The sequence below is a fragment of the Hyperoodon ampullatus genome (genome assembly GCF_949752795.1).
Source record: "Hyperoodon ampullatus genome assembly, chromosome: 12".
NCBI classification, from domain to species: Eukaryota; Metazoa; Chordata; class Mammalia; order Artiodactyla; family Ziphiidae; genus Hyperoodon; species Hyperoodon ampullatus.
In genome coordinates, this window is record NC_136925.1 from 82,049,148 (window position 1) to 82,061,004 (window position 11,857).

The window sequence follows — 11,857 nt, forward strand, 5'->3', positions numbered from 1 at the left end:
TTTAAAACAAGTTTACCATTTGGAAAATTGATGCACAGAGATGTCATCTTTTTTGTTCTCTGTATTTCATCAGGAACCTTGGAGTGATGGTGTGTTCCTCCCTGTGTGACTTGGGTGGGGTCATCACCCCCTTCCTGGTCTTCAGGCTGATGGAGGTTTGGCACGGCTTACCACTCATTTTGTTTGGTAAGACTTCATGAAACACTTATCATTCCTTCTTTCCAGCTCAGTGTGAATACTCGAGAACTATTTGATGAGCAAATGGTATCCCCCAGCGAGTGTACAGAAGGGAAGGATGGTGCCTGCTCTTTCATTGGCTCCTGGTTCACTCTGTCTTGCTTCACGGGGAAGATAGATGCTGTTCCTAGAAGGTGGGCCAGAGGTTTATGTCCGATGGCTCTGAGGTCCAGTAATTCATTCTATGGAATAGAATCGGAGAGAACATTTGACATAGCCTCCTGGTTTCTTATGAATTTGACTCCCAGTTTTTGTGTATTTAACATGTAATTGCTAGAGGTTTGAAGATGCTAGATTATCATCCCTGTTCTGCTTCCAGATCTTAACAATTGACAGCAGACACAAGGGGACAAATGGGAATCAAAGTTTAGTATCAGCTTTGTTACTGATTATATTGGGTTAGAGAAGGAGGAGGGGACTCTCCCACCTCTTCCCAAACCTACCACTGGGTGGAGGGCAAAACGGCTGCCCATGTAGAGAGTTGCCATGCCTGGGCCCAGGCGAACCCACGGGGGGTGACGGGGAGTGATGAGTAACAAGAGAGGCCCACACTGCCCACACACATATCACCTAGGCTCCATATCAAATGTATATATGGTGACATAATATTTATATATAGTAACTGTAATATAATGTTATAGTTTGTATATAATATATGTTATAAAGTATTATATAATTATATATTACAACAAATTATTGTATATAATATATATTATAGTTACTGAATATAAACGATAATATATAAATTATGGTTAGTATATACAAATACTATATTATATTATGTTAAATTAATATAGTATTTTGTATATATAGTAACTAGTCAAAATTGAGTCCCATATTGTTGTTGAAGTACCTGAATCAATAAATCCCCCTAATACTTAAACATCAGTTACTGTAGAACTATATACTTATGTGGAAGTAAAACAAAGACAATATTCCCTTTTCTTACTCTGCTATTTCCCCAGTTACCCTATTGCTTTAATTTTCTAGATGTTCCCAACTTTTTAAGAGTGACCCTCACACACATGTTACCTAGGCATCTCTTTAGTTAGCTGTCATCATATGTAAATGGTATTGACCATGCTCTAATGGCTCCATGTGAAATCTGTCTCATCTGAAGCGGCTTTGGGGCTACTTGCTGGGGGAGTGACGCTGCTTCTTCCGGAGACCAAAGGGGTTGCTTTGCCAGAGACCATCAAGGACGCGGAGAACCTGCGGAGGTGAGCCCTCGGCGCTGGGGCAGACAGTCATCTGGTCTAAACTGTGAGATAGAATGATTTGTCTGTGATGCTGGCCACGTGGAGCACCAAGGTCCCCAGGTCACCCCCCGAGTTAACAGCTTAGAGTTGGAAGCTATTTTTAAATCAATCTTCTGTCTTTTTAGCGATTGTTGGTTCAGATTCCTTAGTGACTTTCTTCACAAAGAAGAATGACTTAAAACTTTCATTCCTATGATGGGGACAAGTGCTCAATGGAGTCCCAGGTCCTACCCTTAAAGCCATACAAAAAGAAAGGAAGAAAGACAAAGCGTTTGATGATGTGGTCGTTACAGGCTCGGTTCTCTGGATCCCACAGTAAGGACACACGTGTCCCTGGGAAGTAGAGAGTAGACTCTGTGGACTCATTAAGGCCTGGGTTCAGTCCAGGGGTGGTTGCCTACTTGGCCAAGTGACTTTGGGAACGTCATGGAACCCTATAACCTTCATTTCCTCACCTGAAAAATAGCCACAATAATACTTGAGAGGGTTGCTGTGAAAGTTCAATCAGATAAAGTAGGTGATAGCGACTAATCCATTGCCTGGCACATAGTAGGTATTCAATAAAGCTTAGATTCTCTCCATTCTTCTTGCATATGGTGTGATTTCCTCAGTGACTCTCAAACTTAGTATGCAGAAGAATGCAAACTCCTGGGCCTTCTAGGTTTCTGACTTGGTAAATGAATGGGGGAACCCGGAAACCTGAACTTTTAATGACAGTCGATACCCGTTCAGGCCCTCTGTGCTTCTCGCTTTGAGGAAATCTGCATTTCTCAGAAGGGACAAACACTCTATTTTAACTGTAAACACATTTTGTAATTGCTGGCAATAAGCTTCTTTTTGGTCCCAAGTTGTAGACATATATAGCTAAGGTTGACTACCTGATTTTAAAATATTTCATTATAGGGCTTCCCTGGTGGCGCAGTGGTTGAGAGTCCGCCTGCCAATGCAGGGGACACGAGTTCGTGCCCTGGTCCGGGAAGATCCCACATGCCATGGCGCGGCTGGGCGCGTGAGCCATGGCCGCTGAGCCTGCGCATCCGGAGCCTGTGCTCCGCAACGGGAGAGGCCACAACAGTGAGAGGCCTGCGTACCGCAAAAAAAAAAAAAAAAAAAAAAAAAAGTTCCATTATAATTTGTTAATAGGCACTTTGTCATCTTTTAAGATGTTGTGTTTATCCCTTCACTCCATCGTCATAGCCATTCCTGGTCTGCCAGGTGAGGCCAGGGGCTTCTGCTCTGAGCCCAACACCTCCCTGTTCACCCTGTGTTCTTGATAATGCCCTGCACAAAGTATAATCATCACTTATTTCATTATCTGTTTTCTCCGCTATCCTAATTCCATAAATAGTGGCCACAGTCTATTGACGGAGAGATCATTTCAATGACACCTTCTTCCCTACTTTCCAGGAAACAAGGTCAGGGAATGGGAGTAGTGGTAGCTCTAGCTAACAGAGGGCTCACGGTGCGTCAGCTTCACTGAGTTTCAGGTGCCTTCTCACTCCATCCTCTCAAAACATTGCGAGGCAGCTCCTGTCATTAGCATACCCATTCTACAGATGAAAGAAATAATGACAGATACCCTCCAAGTCCCCAGCTTCAAAATGGAATGTTGACTGTCAGGTGATGGAGTGAAGCAGCAACACAACAGGTGCTCTATGTGAAGGGTTGGCAAACTCTTTCTGTTAAAGGGCCAGGGAGTAAATATTTCTGGCTTCGGGGACATTGTCTCTGTTGCTAAGTTCTGCCCTTTCGGCATGGAAGCAGCCACAGACCGTACACAAACGAACGGGTTTGTGAGTTTCAGCACAACTTTATTTATGGATGTTGAAATTTAGATTTCATCTAATTTCCAAGTGTCAAGAAATAATATTTTTGATTTTCGAAAACTATTTAAATATGTAAGAAACCGTTCTTAGCACACAGGCCATAGCAAAACAGGCAGAGAACCAGAACTGGTCACTGGCGGTCTCTGCTGACCCTCCTCTTCTTTGTCACCTGCTGTCCTTGTTCTCACCTCTTCTTTTGAGACTTATTCCTGGGTACAACTTGGCAACAGTTTCTTAATCAAGCCACTATGTATTTTATTGAATTAATTAATTAATTTTAATGAATTAATTAATTTTTAATTAATTAATTTATTTTTGGCTGCACTAGGTCTTTGTTGCTGGGCACAGGCTTTCTCTAGTCGCAGTGAGCGGGGGCTACTCTTTGTTGCGGTGCGTGGGCTTCTCATTGCGGTGGCTTCTCTTGTTGTGGAGCACGGGCTCTAGGCGCACGGGCTTCGGTAGTTGTGGCACGTGGGCTCAATAGTTGTGGCGCTTGGGCTTTGTTGCTCCGTGGCATGTGGAATCTTCCCGGACCAGGGCTTGAACCCGTGTCCCCTGCACTGGCAGGCAAATTCTTAACCACTCTGTCACCAAGAAAGTCCCCCATTATGTGTTTTAACTTAGATTTTAAATTTTTGATTGCTACAGGAAAACAAAGCCCAAAGAAAACAAGATTTACCTTCAGATCCAAACATCAGAATTCAACTCGCAGGCACCCGAGAGGGATGCTTCGCTGGGGACCGCGTGCCAGAGCTGAGGACAGAGTCATCCTCTGAAGAAACGCCCGGAAGCCCTAAGCTTGTCCTCCTGCATGCCTGCCCCTAAGTCAATATCAGCTCTAAAGAACACTACATGTGCTTTGTTTTGTTTTATTTTCTTTGTTTTTTTTTTTTTTTTTTTTTTTTGTGGTACGCGGGCCTCTCACTGTTGTGGCCTCTCCCGTTGCGGAGCACAGGCTCCGGACGCGCAGGCTCAGCGGCCATGGCTCACGGGCCCAGCCGCTCCGCGGCATGTGGGATCCTCCCAGACCGGGGCACGAACCCGTCTCTCCTGCATCGGCAGGCGGACTCTCAACCACTGCGCCACCAGGGAAGCCCTATTTTCTTTGTTTTAAGTTTCTCAGAGCCCTGGCTGTCTTTTATCTACTTATCCTTTCCAGTGAGAGCTGTTGGTGGTTACCAGGTACTTAATTATCTAAATTATTTGGAAGGTACAATAGAATTTAAATACTGTTATAAAAGAGGCCTCCGGAGCTTCCCTGGTGGCGCAGTGGTTGAGTGTCCGCCTGCCGATGCAGGGACACGGGTTCGTGCCCCGGTCCGGGAGGATCCCACATGCCGCGGAGCGGCTGGGCCCGTGAGCCATGGCCACTGAGCCTGCGCGTCCGGAGCCTGTGCTCCGCAACGGGAGAGGCCACAACAGTCAGAGGCCCGCGTACCGCAAAAGAAAAAAAAAAAAAAAAAGCCCTCCGGAACTGGTTTCCTAGAATAAGTATTGTTTTATTCACTCTCTGAAAGAAAATGTCTTTGTATTTGTAGGTGCCTGTGTTGGCAAAAGTATTTCAACATGTAGATTTCTTGGAGGGCACTTGGTTTTTAAACATGGTGATTCCTCCAGCAAACTCTACCCCAGTCCTGCTTACACATAATGGCATAAAACACACTCCTCATCCAAAGACCAGGAGGACTGTGAGCTTTTTTAGGGAAGACGTTTCTGCCACTTACATTCTAAGAATACTTTATTCTATTTCACTCTTGCTTTTAGTTCTTGTTGGAGATACTAGAAGGTGAACTCATGCCAACTATGGAATATCACAGTAAACATAGCAAAAAGAGGAGTTCAGTTTACTGTGAGTTAGTAGTAACTGGTTCAAGGTCTGGTTCAAGAAGTGATTTCATTCCTGGAGTACACAAAATCTTTACTTAAATTTCTTTAAGTGTGAGACAAACCACAAAGACAACACACTGGGCACCCTTCAGAGTACATTGGGGGAAAAGAGATTCTAATGTGAATTGGAGGCACGATCAAAGACCTGTGGTCATTTTATAAACACTTACGGCCAGATTGGCTAAGCCAGGGGATGGCCTCGGGGACATGAGATCTCCGGATTCTGTCCTGGATGGCATCTGACCTTCCCTTGAGAAGGGGCGTGGGTTACTTGGAAACCTGAAACCGTGCCCTTGGCAAAAAAAACCCCACAAAAACTAAAAATCAACTATACTTCGATTAAAAAATTATAAATAAATAAATAACCAAAACAAAAACACATCTGGACCCATGGAGGGAACCTAGTGCTTCATTTCAGCTTCTCCCAATCAAAGCCCTGACTCTATCTTATCTTTTTGACCATTGCAATTATACTCTTTACTGGTAACAAATATGTAAATTTCAGGCTTTGAATCAGTTTTTCAAATGTGTATTAAAAATGCCCTCTCTAATCTTTCTAGAATCCTTGGGCAAAATTCCTGAGGAAGGCTTTAGACAGAGAGGGCTCATCGTTAAAACAACAGAGAAACCTATGTCTTTCTGCTCAGAAGACATGCCTGGACAAATTAGATGGCCCTGTTTCTGGAAGAGAAGCGGGTCAGGCTTTACTTGAACAACACAAGGGTTTGGATCACAGTGTGGTCTAAACAGTGAAGGATTGCGTGTCTGCAGACCCAGGAGCAGCTCCTACGTGTCAAGAGATGACGCTGGTCTTCTTCCCTTCCTGCCTTCCTTGCTGTGGCTACAACGAGCCAATGTGAATCCCATTAGAGGAGGGTGGAGGGCACAGATGGCTTGTGAATACTTGCAGAGCCCGGGAGGTGTGACTCAGCCCTCAGAAAACAGAAGAAGCTCCTGGAAAGGGCGTGACAGCCAGGGGCCCCCTCCTTCCCAGCGGCTGTGAAGACCTGTTCCTTCAGCAAGCATGTGCTGAGTGCCTGCTCTATGCCTCTGTCATCTTGGGCTCTCAGAAAGGCCGAAGGCAGCTGCAGGGTGTGCTGGGAACAGCGCCCACATGGAGATTCACAGTAGGAATGAAGCCTTTGTGAGGCCATTTTGGTCGTATTGTTAGATGAGCAGGATCAGCAGGGCCAACCTTTTAAGTAGGTAGAGGGATTTGAGGGTCTCGAAAATCACCTCCCCAGTCCTGCCCCAACGTTTCCTTCAGTGCCTGGAACCCAACCTTTAGAGATTTCTCTCTGTGGGTCTTGAAAGCCAACCACTGAGATGGAAGAAAACGAGCAATGGGGATGGGGTGGCCTGCCAGGTAGGAGCCGAGTGGAGCGGGGACAGGAGGGGTGGGGACGGTACCTGAAGAGGGCAGGTGACCGCAGGGCAGGAAGTGCTCCCTCTCGGCCTCACTCCCTGGGGCACTGCGTGGCCATAAAGCAGCAGCCTTATGTCACAGAGGAGACCCGACCCTGGAATGAGCTGGATGTGACTCCTAAGCCTCCTCTACCATCTACTGATTTTATGGTTTGTCCCAGCCTCCATGCCACCTGGTCCCCACATCTGCATCCTGCAGGGGACCCAACGAGCTTCCGCTGGAGAAAGAACCGAGCCGTCCCACCAGCTCCCCCCCCGTGCCTGGTTGCTAAGGGCAGTGTGTCCTATTGTCCACCCCACTTCCGCCTCCTCCCTGCAGGTGAGGGTTCAATGTCTGATGCTTCAAGATGTTGGTGGAGCTCCCAGGGGGTACATTAGTCTGGGTTAACTTTGCCTGTAACTGAAATCCCCCAACTATCAAAGGCTTCAACTGGATAAAAGTTCTTCCTTTCTTATATTCAAGAAGTTCGAGGCTGCCTGCCCAGGGCTAGCTGGTGGCTTGGGAACAGCCCAGGTGCCGCCGTCTCATTGCTCTGCTGAGCAGGGCTTCCCAGGTCCCAGGTGGCTGCTGGGATGTGCCCATCCTATGCACACATATTGCAGGGGATGGACCACAGCGTGGAGGACAGGCTTCCCTTGAAGACACTTCCTGGAAGAGTGGGGAATTGAGATAAAAACTAAGTTTGAGAAAAACAAGATTACATTTCCCACACATTTGAATTTTGTGGCCTGAGAGCTCGTGGAGTCATGCCCCACACATTGGTCTGCAAGTTAATATTCTTCCATTTCAGGCCACATGGGTCTGAGCCTTTTTAATGACCGCATAGTGATGCACTGAGCGAGAGAAGTTATTCAACCATTTCTGTTCCTGGAATTTGGTCCCCTTCACTGGAAATTAAATGACGGGGATCTTGTTGGCTTTCTTGCCCCATCTCGTTTGCCAAACCCTCTCTGCCTGGCCTGCCTCTCCTTGGGGTGGCCAGGGAGCCATCAGGACAGCAGCCCGACACTGCCTTCCGGCCAGGCTTTCCCTCCCAGGTGGGGCAAATGGGCTCCAGGACTCACTGCGCTCCGTCACCCTCCACAAACCCTTCACAAGCTCCTTTTTTTTTTTTTGCTCCAGGACTCACTGCGCTCCGTCACCCTCCACAAACCCTTCACAAGCTCCTTTTTTTTTTTTTTTTTTTTGCGGCACGCGGGCCTGTCACTGTTGTGGCCTCTCCCGTTGCGGAGCACAGGCTCCGGACGCGCAGGCTCAGCGGCCATGGCTCACGGGCCCAGCCGCTCCGCGGCATGTGGGATCTTCCCGGACCGGGGCACGAACCCGTGTCCCCTGCATCGGCAGGCGGACTCTCAACCACTGCGCCACCAGGGAAGCCCCACACAAGCTCCATTTTAACATCTCCTCTTTCCAGTGTTTGTCAGAAGGTCCAAACAGTATACAATGTATCTCTGCTCTTCTAAGCATTTTGTGTGCTTACATGTATTGTTCTTGCTGAACCAAATCTGGTTTGATTCATCTTACAAAATCATTCTGTTCCCTCTCTCTATTACATTTCACGTTGCCTATTACATTACATATAAAATCATCCCAAACGTACATGACTGCATATGAAATTTCTCAATAGGTACACTTCCCAAACATCTCAGTTAAAAATTCTGCTCTGTCTTAATTAAATAACTCCCTACCCACTAGGTACGATACTTACCCCTCAAATGCAAGCGAACGTGTTCTCACCTTCGTCCCCTTGAGGAGTATGGAGGGAGGGGGACTCACTGTCCCCAAGGCTGCTGTCCCCTTGGGGAGTGACATAATAGATCCCAGGGACCAAATGGCCTTTTGTTTTGCAAATCTGCCTCCCTTGGCCATTTTGGGAATGAAAGCTGGGTTGGGAAGGAGATAAGAAAACAAAGAGCTGGCTAATCTGTAATTTATAAAACTGGAAGCTCAAAGCTGCCTTCTAGATCAAAAATGGAGGGACAAAGGGGATCTTTAGAAGAAGGGAAGGAAGCTAGAATGAAGATGTGGGAATGAGGCGCACATCTGAGCAGGCCAGCCCTCAGAGGTCAGGAGGTCTCTCATAGGCATCCTCTCATCCCAACCATGACACCTGTCCACTGTGCTTCCCCCAGTGGCCTGAGAACAGGAGACCTGATCACAGTTGCTAAGTGCTCCAAAAGGGAGGTACTGCCTGCTTTTCACACGCACCCTGGCTGGTGATGTCAGGATTCTCTGCTGGTTCCAAGAGGGTACAGTGGGGGTATTTCAAGAGCTTGAGAACAGAGCTTGGTGATGCATGGGCCCATCTTCTAACCTCTTCAAGTCAGATGCTAGTTTTGTTTCCATCTAGTCCTGGAGGAAGGGTCTGGACTATTTAGAGGATCACACTTGGTCATTCAGTTTCCCTAGTTTAGAGAAACCTTCTCAGTGTCCATCTATGCCTCAGTGACCCTCTAACTGTATTAAAATGTTCCTCCCGGGCTTCCCTGGTGGCGCAGTGGTTGAGAGTCCGCCTGCCGATGCAGGGGACACGGGTTCGTGCCCCAGTCCAGGAAGATCCCACATGCTGCAGAGCGGCTGGGCCCGTGAGCCATGGTCGCTGAGCCTGCGCCTCCGGAGCCTGTGCTCCGCAACTGGAGAGGCCACAACAGTGAGAGGCCCGCGTACCGCAAAAAAAAAAAAAAAAAAAAAAAAAAATGTTCCTCCCCTTTCCAGGCCTAGATTTCAGGCCCTTCGTCCTCCAGCTCTCTGACTTCTTCTCCATGTGCTGACATCCCCTCCGACTCCAAACGCTGGCGCTCATAATCTACCCTCAGCAATTTACCGTCCAGTCCGAAGGTCCATATGTCTCTAACTGTCCAAAGAATGTTTGGTTTTTAATCTGCACTGCTATCATAGTCCCAGACATTAATATTAGTAATAAAATCTAGAATAGTTCTTCATTAAAAGAAGTGCCCTTTAAACATTTGGTAGTTGACCTGCGTACGGCAAGCTTTTGTGGCCTAATCTTAGTCTCAGTCCAAATTTGTTTTTTTGTGTTTTTTTTCTATATTTTCAAAGGTTTTTATTTTGTTTTGTTTTTTTTACATCTTTAATGGAGTATAATTGCTTTACAATGCTGAGTTAGTTTCTGCTTTATAACAAAGTGAATCAGTTATACATATACATATGTTCCCATATCTCCTCCTTCTTGCGTCTCCCGCCCTCCCACCCTCGCTATCCCACCCCTCTAGGTGGTCACAAAGCACCAACCTGATCTCCCTGTGCTGTGCGGCTGCTTCCCACTAGCTCTCTATTTTACGTTTGGTAGTGTATATATGTCCATGCCACTCTCTCACTTTGTCACAGCTTACCCTTCCCCCTCCCCATATCCTCAAGTCCATTCTCTAGTAGGTCTGTGTCTTTATTCCTGTCTTACCCCTAGGTTCTTCATGACATTTTTTTTTCTTAAATTCCATATATATGTGTTAGCATGCGGTATTTGTTTTTCTCTTTCTGACTTACTTCACTCTGTATGACAGACTCTAGGTCCATCCACCTCACTACAAATAACTCAATTTCATTTCTTTTTATGGCTGAGTAATATTCCATTGTATATATGTGCCACATCTTCTTTATCTATTCATCCGATGATGGACACTTAGGTTGTTTCCATGTCCTGGCTAGTGTAAATAGAGCTGCAATGAACATTTTGGTACATGACTCTTTTTGAATTATGGTTTTCTCAGGGTATATGCCCAGTAGTGGGATTGCTGTGTCATATGGTAGTTCTATTTGTAGTTTTTTAAGGAACCTCCATACTGTTCTCCATAGTGGCTGTATCAATTTACATTCCCACCAACCGTGCAAGAGGGTTCCCTTTTCTCCACACCCTCTCCAGCATTTACTGTTTCTAGATTTTTTGATGATGGCCATTCTGACCGGTGTGAGATGATATCTCATTGTAGTTTTGATTTGCATTTCTCTAATGATTAATGATGTTGAGCATTCTTTCATGTGTTTGTTGGCAATCTGTATATCTTCTTTGGAGAAATGTCTATTTAGGTCTTCTGCCCATTTTTGGATTGGGTTGTTTGTTTTTTGATATTGAGCTGCATGAACTGCTTGTAAATTTTGGAAATTAATCCTTTGTCAGTTGCTTCATATGCAAATATTTTCTCCCATTCTGAGGGTTGTCTTTTGGTCTTGTTTATGGTTTCCTTTGCTGTGCAAAAGCTTTGAAGTTTCATTAAGTCCCATTTGTTTATTTTTGTTTTTATTTCCATTTCTCTAGGAGGTGGGTCAGAAAGGATCTTGATGTGATTTATGTCATAGAGTGTTCTGCCTATGTTTTCCTCTAAGAGTTTGATAGTTTCTGGCCTTACATTTAGGTCTTTAATCCATTTTGAGCTTATTTTGAACTTGTGGCCAAGTGTCTTGGAAATACTTGTAATTTCACTCATGGTTGAGGCTGCCTCTGCCCTGCCTGCTGACAGAGTCAGTGGGACCATCTCATATGCACTCCAGCACCAGTATTTTAGTCTCCCATACACAACTTGCTTGAAAGAAATTAAGATCCCAGGAAGAGTTGCTGTGGCTAGGCCTATCGGGACAAGAAAAATTCAAAATTCAAAAGTGGGGGGAACGTTTTTGCCAAAGAGCAAAGACTGTCAGGGATGACTAAGGTCACGCTAAAAAGACAAAGATGCCTACATATGGAGGGCTCATAATGGCCAAGCAGGGACAATTTCAACATCATGAAAACAGTAATTAGAGTCTATTGGAACAAGCTGAGACTATAAAAAGAGTCACAATCCATGATAATACTTAAAAGGAGCAAATAATAGGAAACGAGCCAAGGAAAAGCACACATGAGTTTCCAATAAAGTTTATAAGGCATTCTATTAATTGTTCAACACAACTAGTCTGAATTTACTACTCAGGGTTAGATTAATGCCAAGGTTAACAATCATAAATCAGAAACAGATGTAGAAGGAAAGAAAACATGCTTAAAATATATAATGTCTATGCTTTGATCATTTTAAATTAAAATATGTGGGCCATCCAGAATTAAACTGACCTGGAAACCAAGGTCAAATCTTTCAGGGACTCATTCCAAGTTGAGAATGATAGGTTAGGAATAGAGCATGTAGACTTGCTTGGTCCACATGGAAAAAGATGACCCGAGCAAGGATGGAGGGCTGGCAGATGGAGAGGGGCTACAGAGGTTCATGGGCATTGCC

The 11,857-nt window shown here is 45.5% G+C and overlaps 1 protein-coding gene across 1 annotated transcript in view; it reads left to right on the forward strand.

Moving 5' to 3' along the window:
* Positions 1-4,079, forward strand: part of LOC307061574 (solute carrier family 22 member 1) — a gene marked incomplete at both ends in the record, with an annotated part of 33,724 nt that extends 29,645 nt beyond the window's left edge. Inside the window, 3 exons of the mRNA XM_079716750.1 lie at positions 74-186; positions 1,358-1,457; positions 3,971-4,079. Coding sequence (XP_079572876.1) covers positions 74-186; positions 1,358-1,457; positions 3,971-4,079 — 322 coding nt within the window. The remainder of the gene's footprint in view (positions 1-73; positions 187-1,357; positions 1,458-3,970) is intronic.
* Between the last annotated feature and the right edge of the window lie 7,778 nt (positions 4,080-11,857).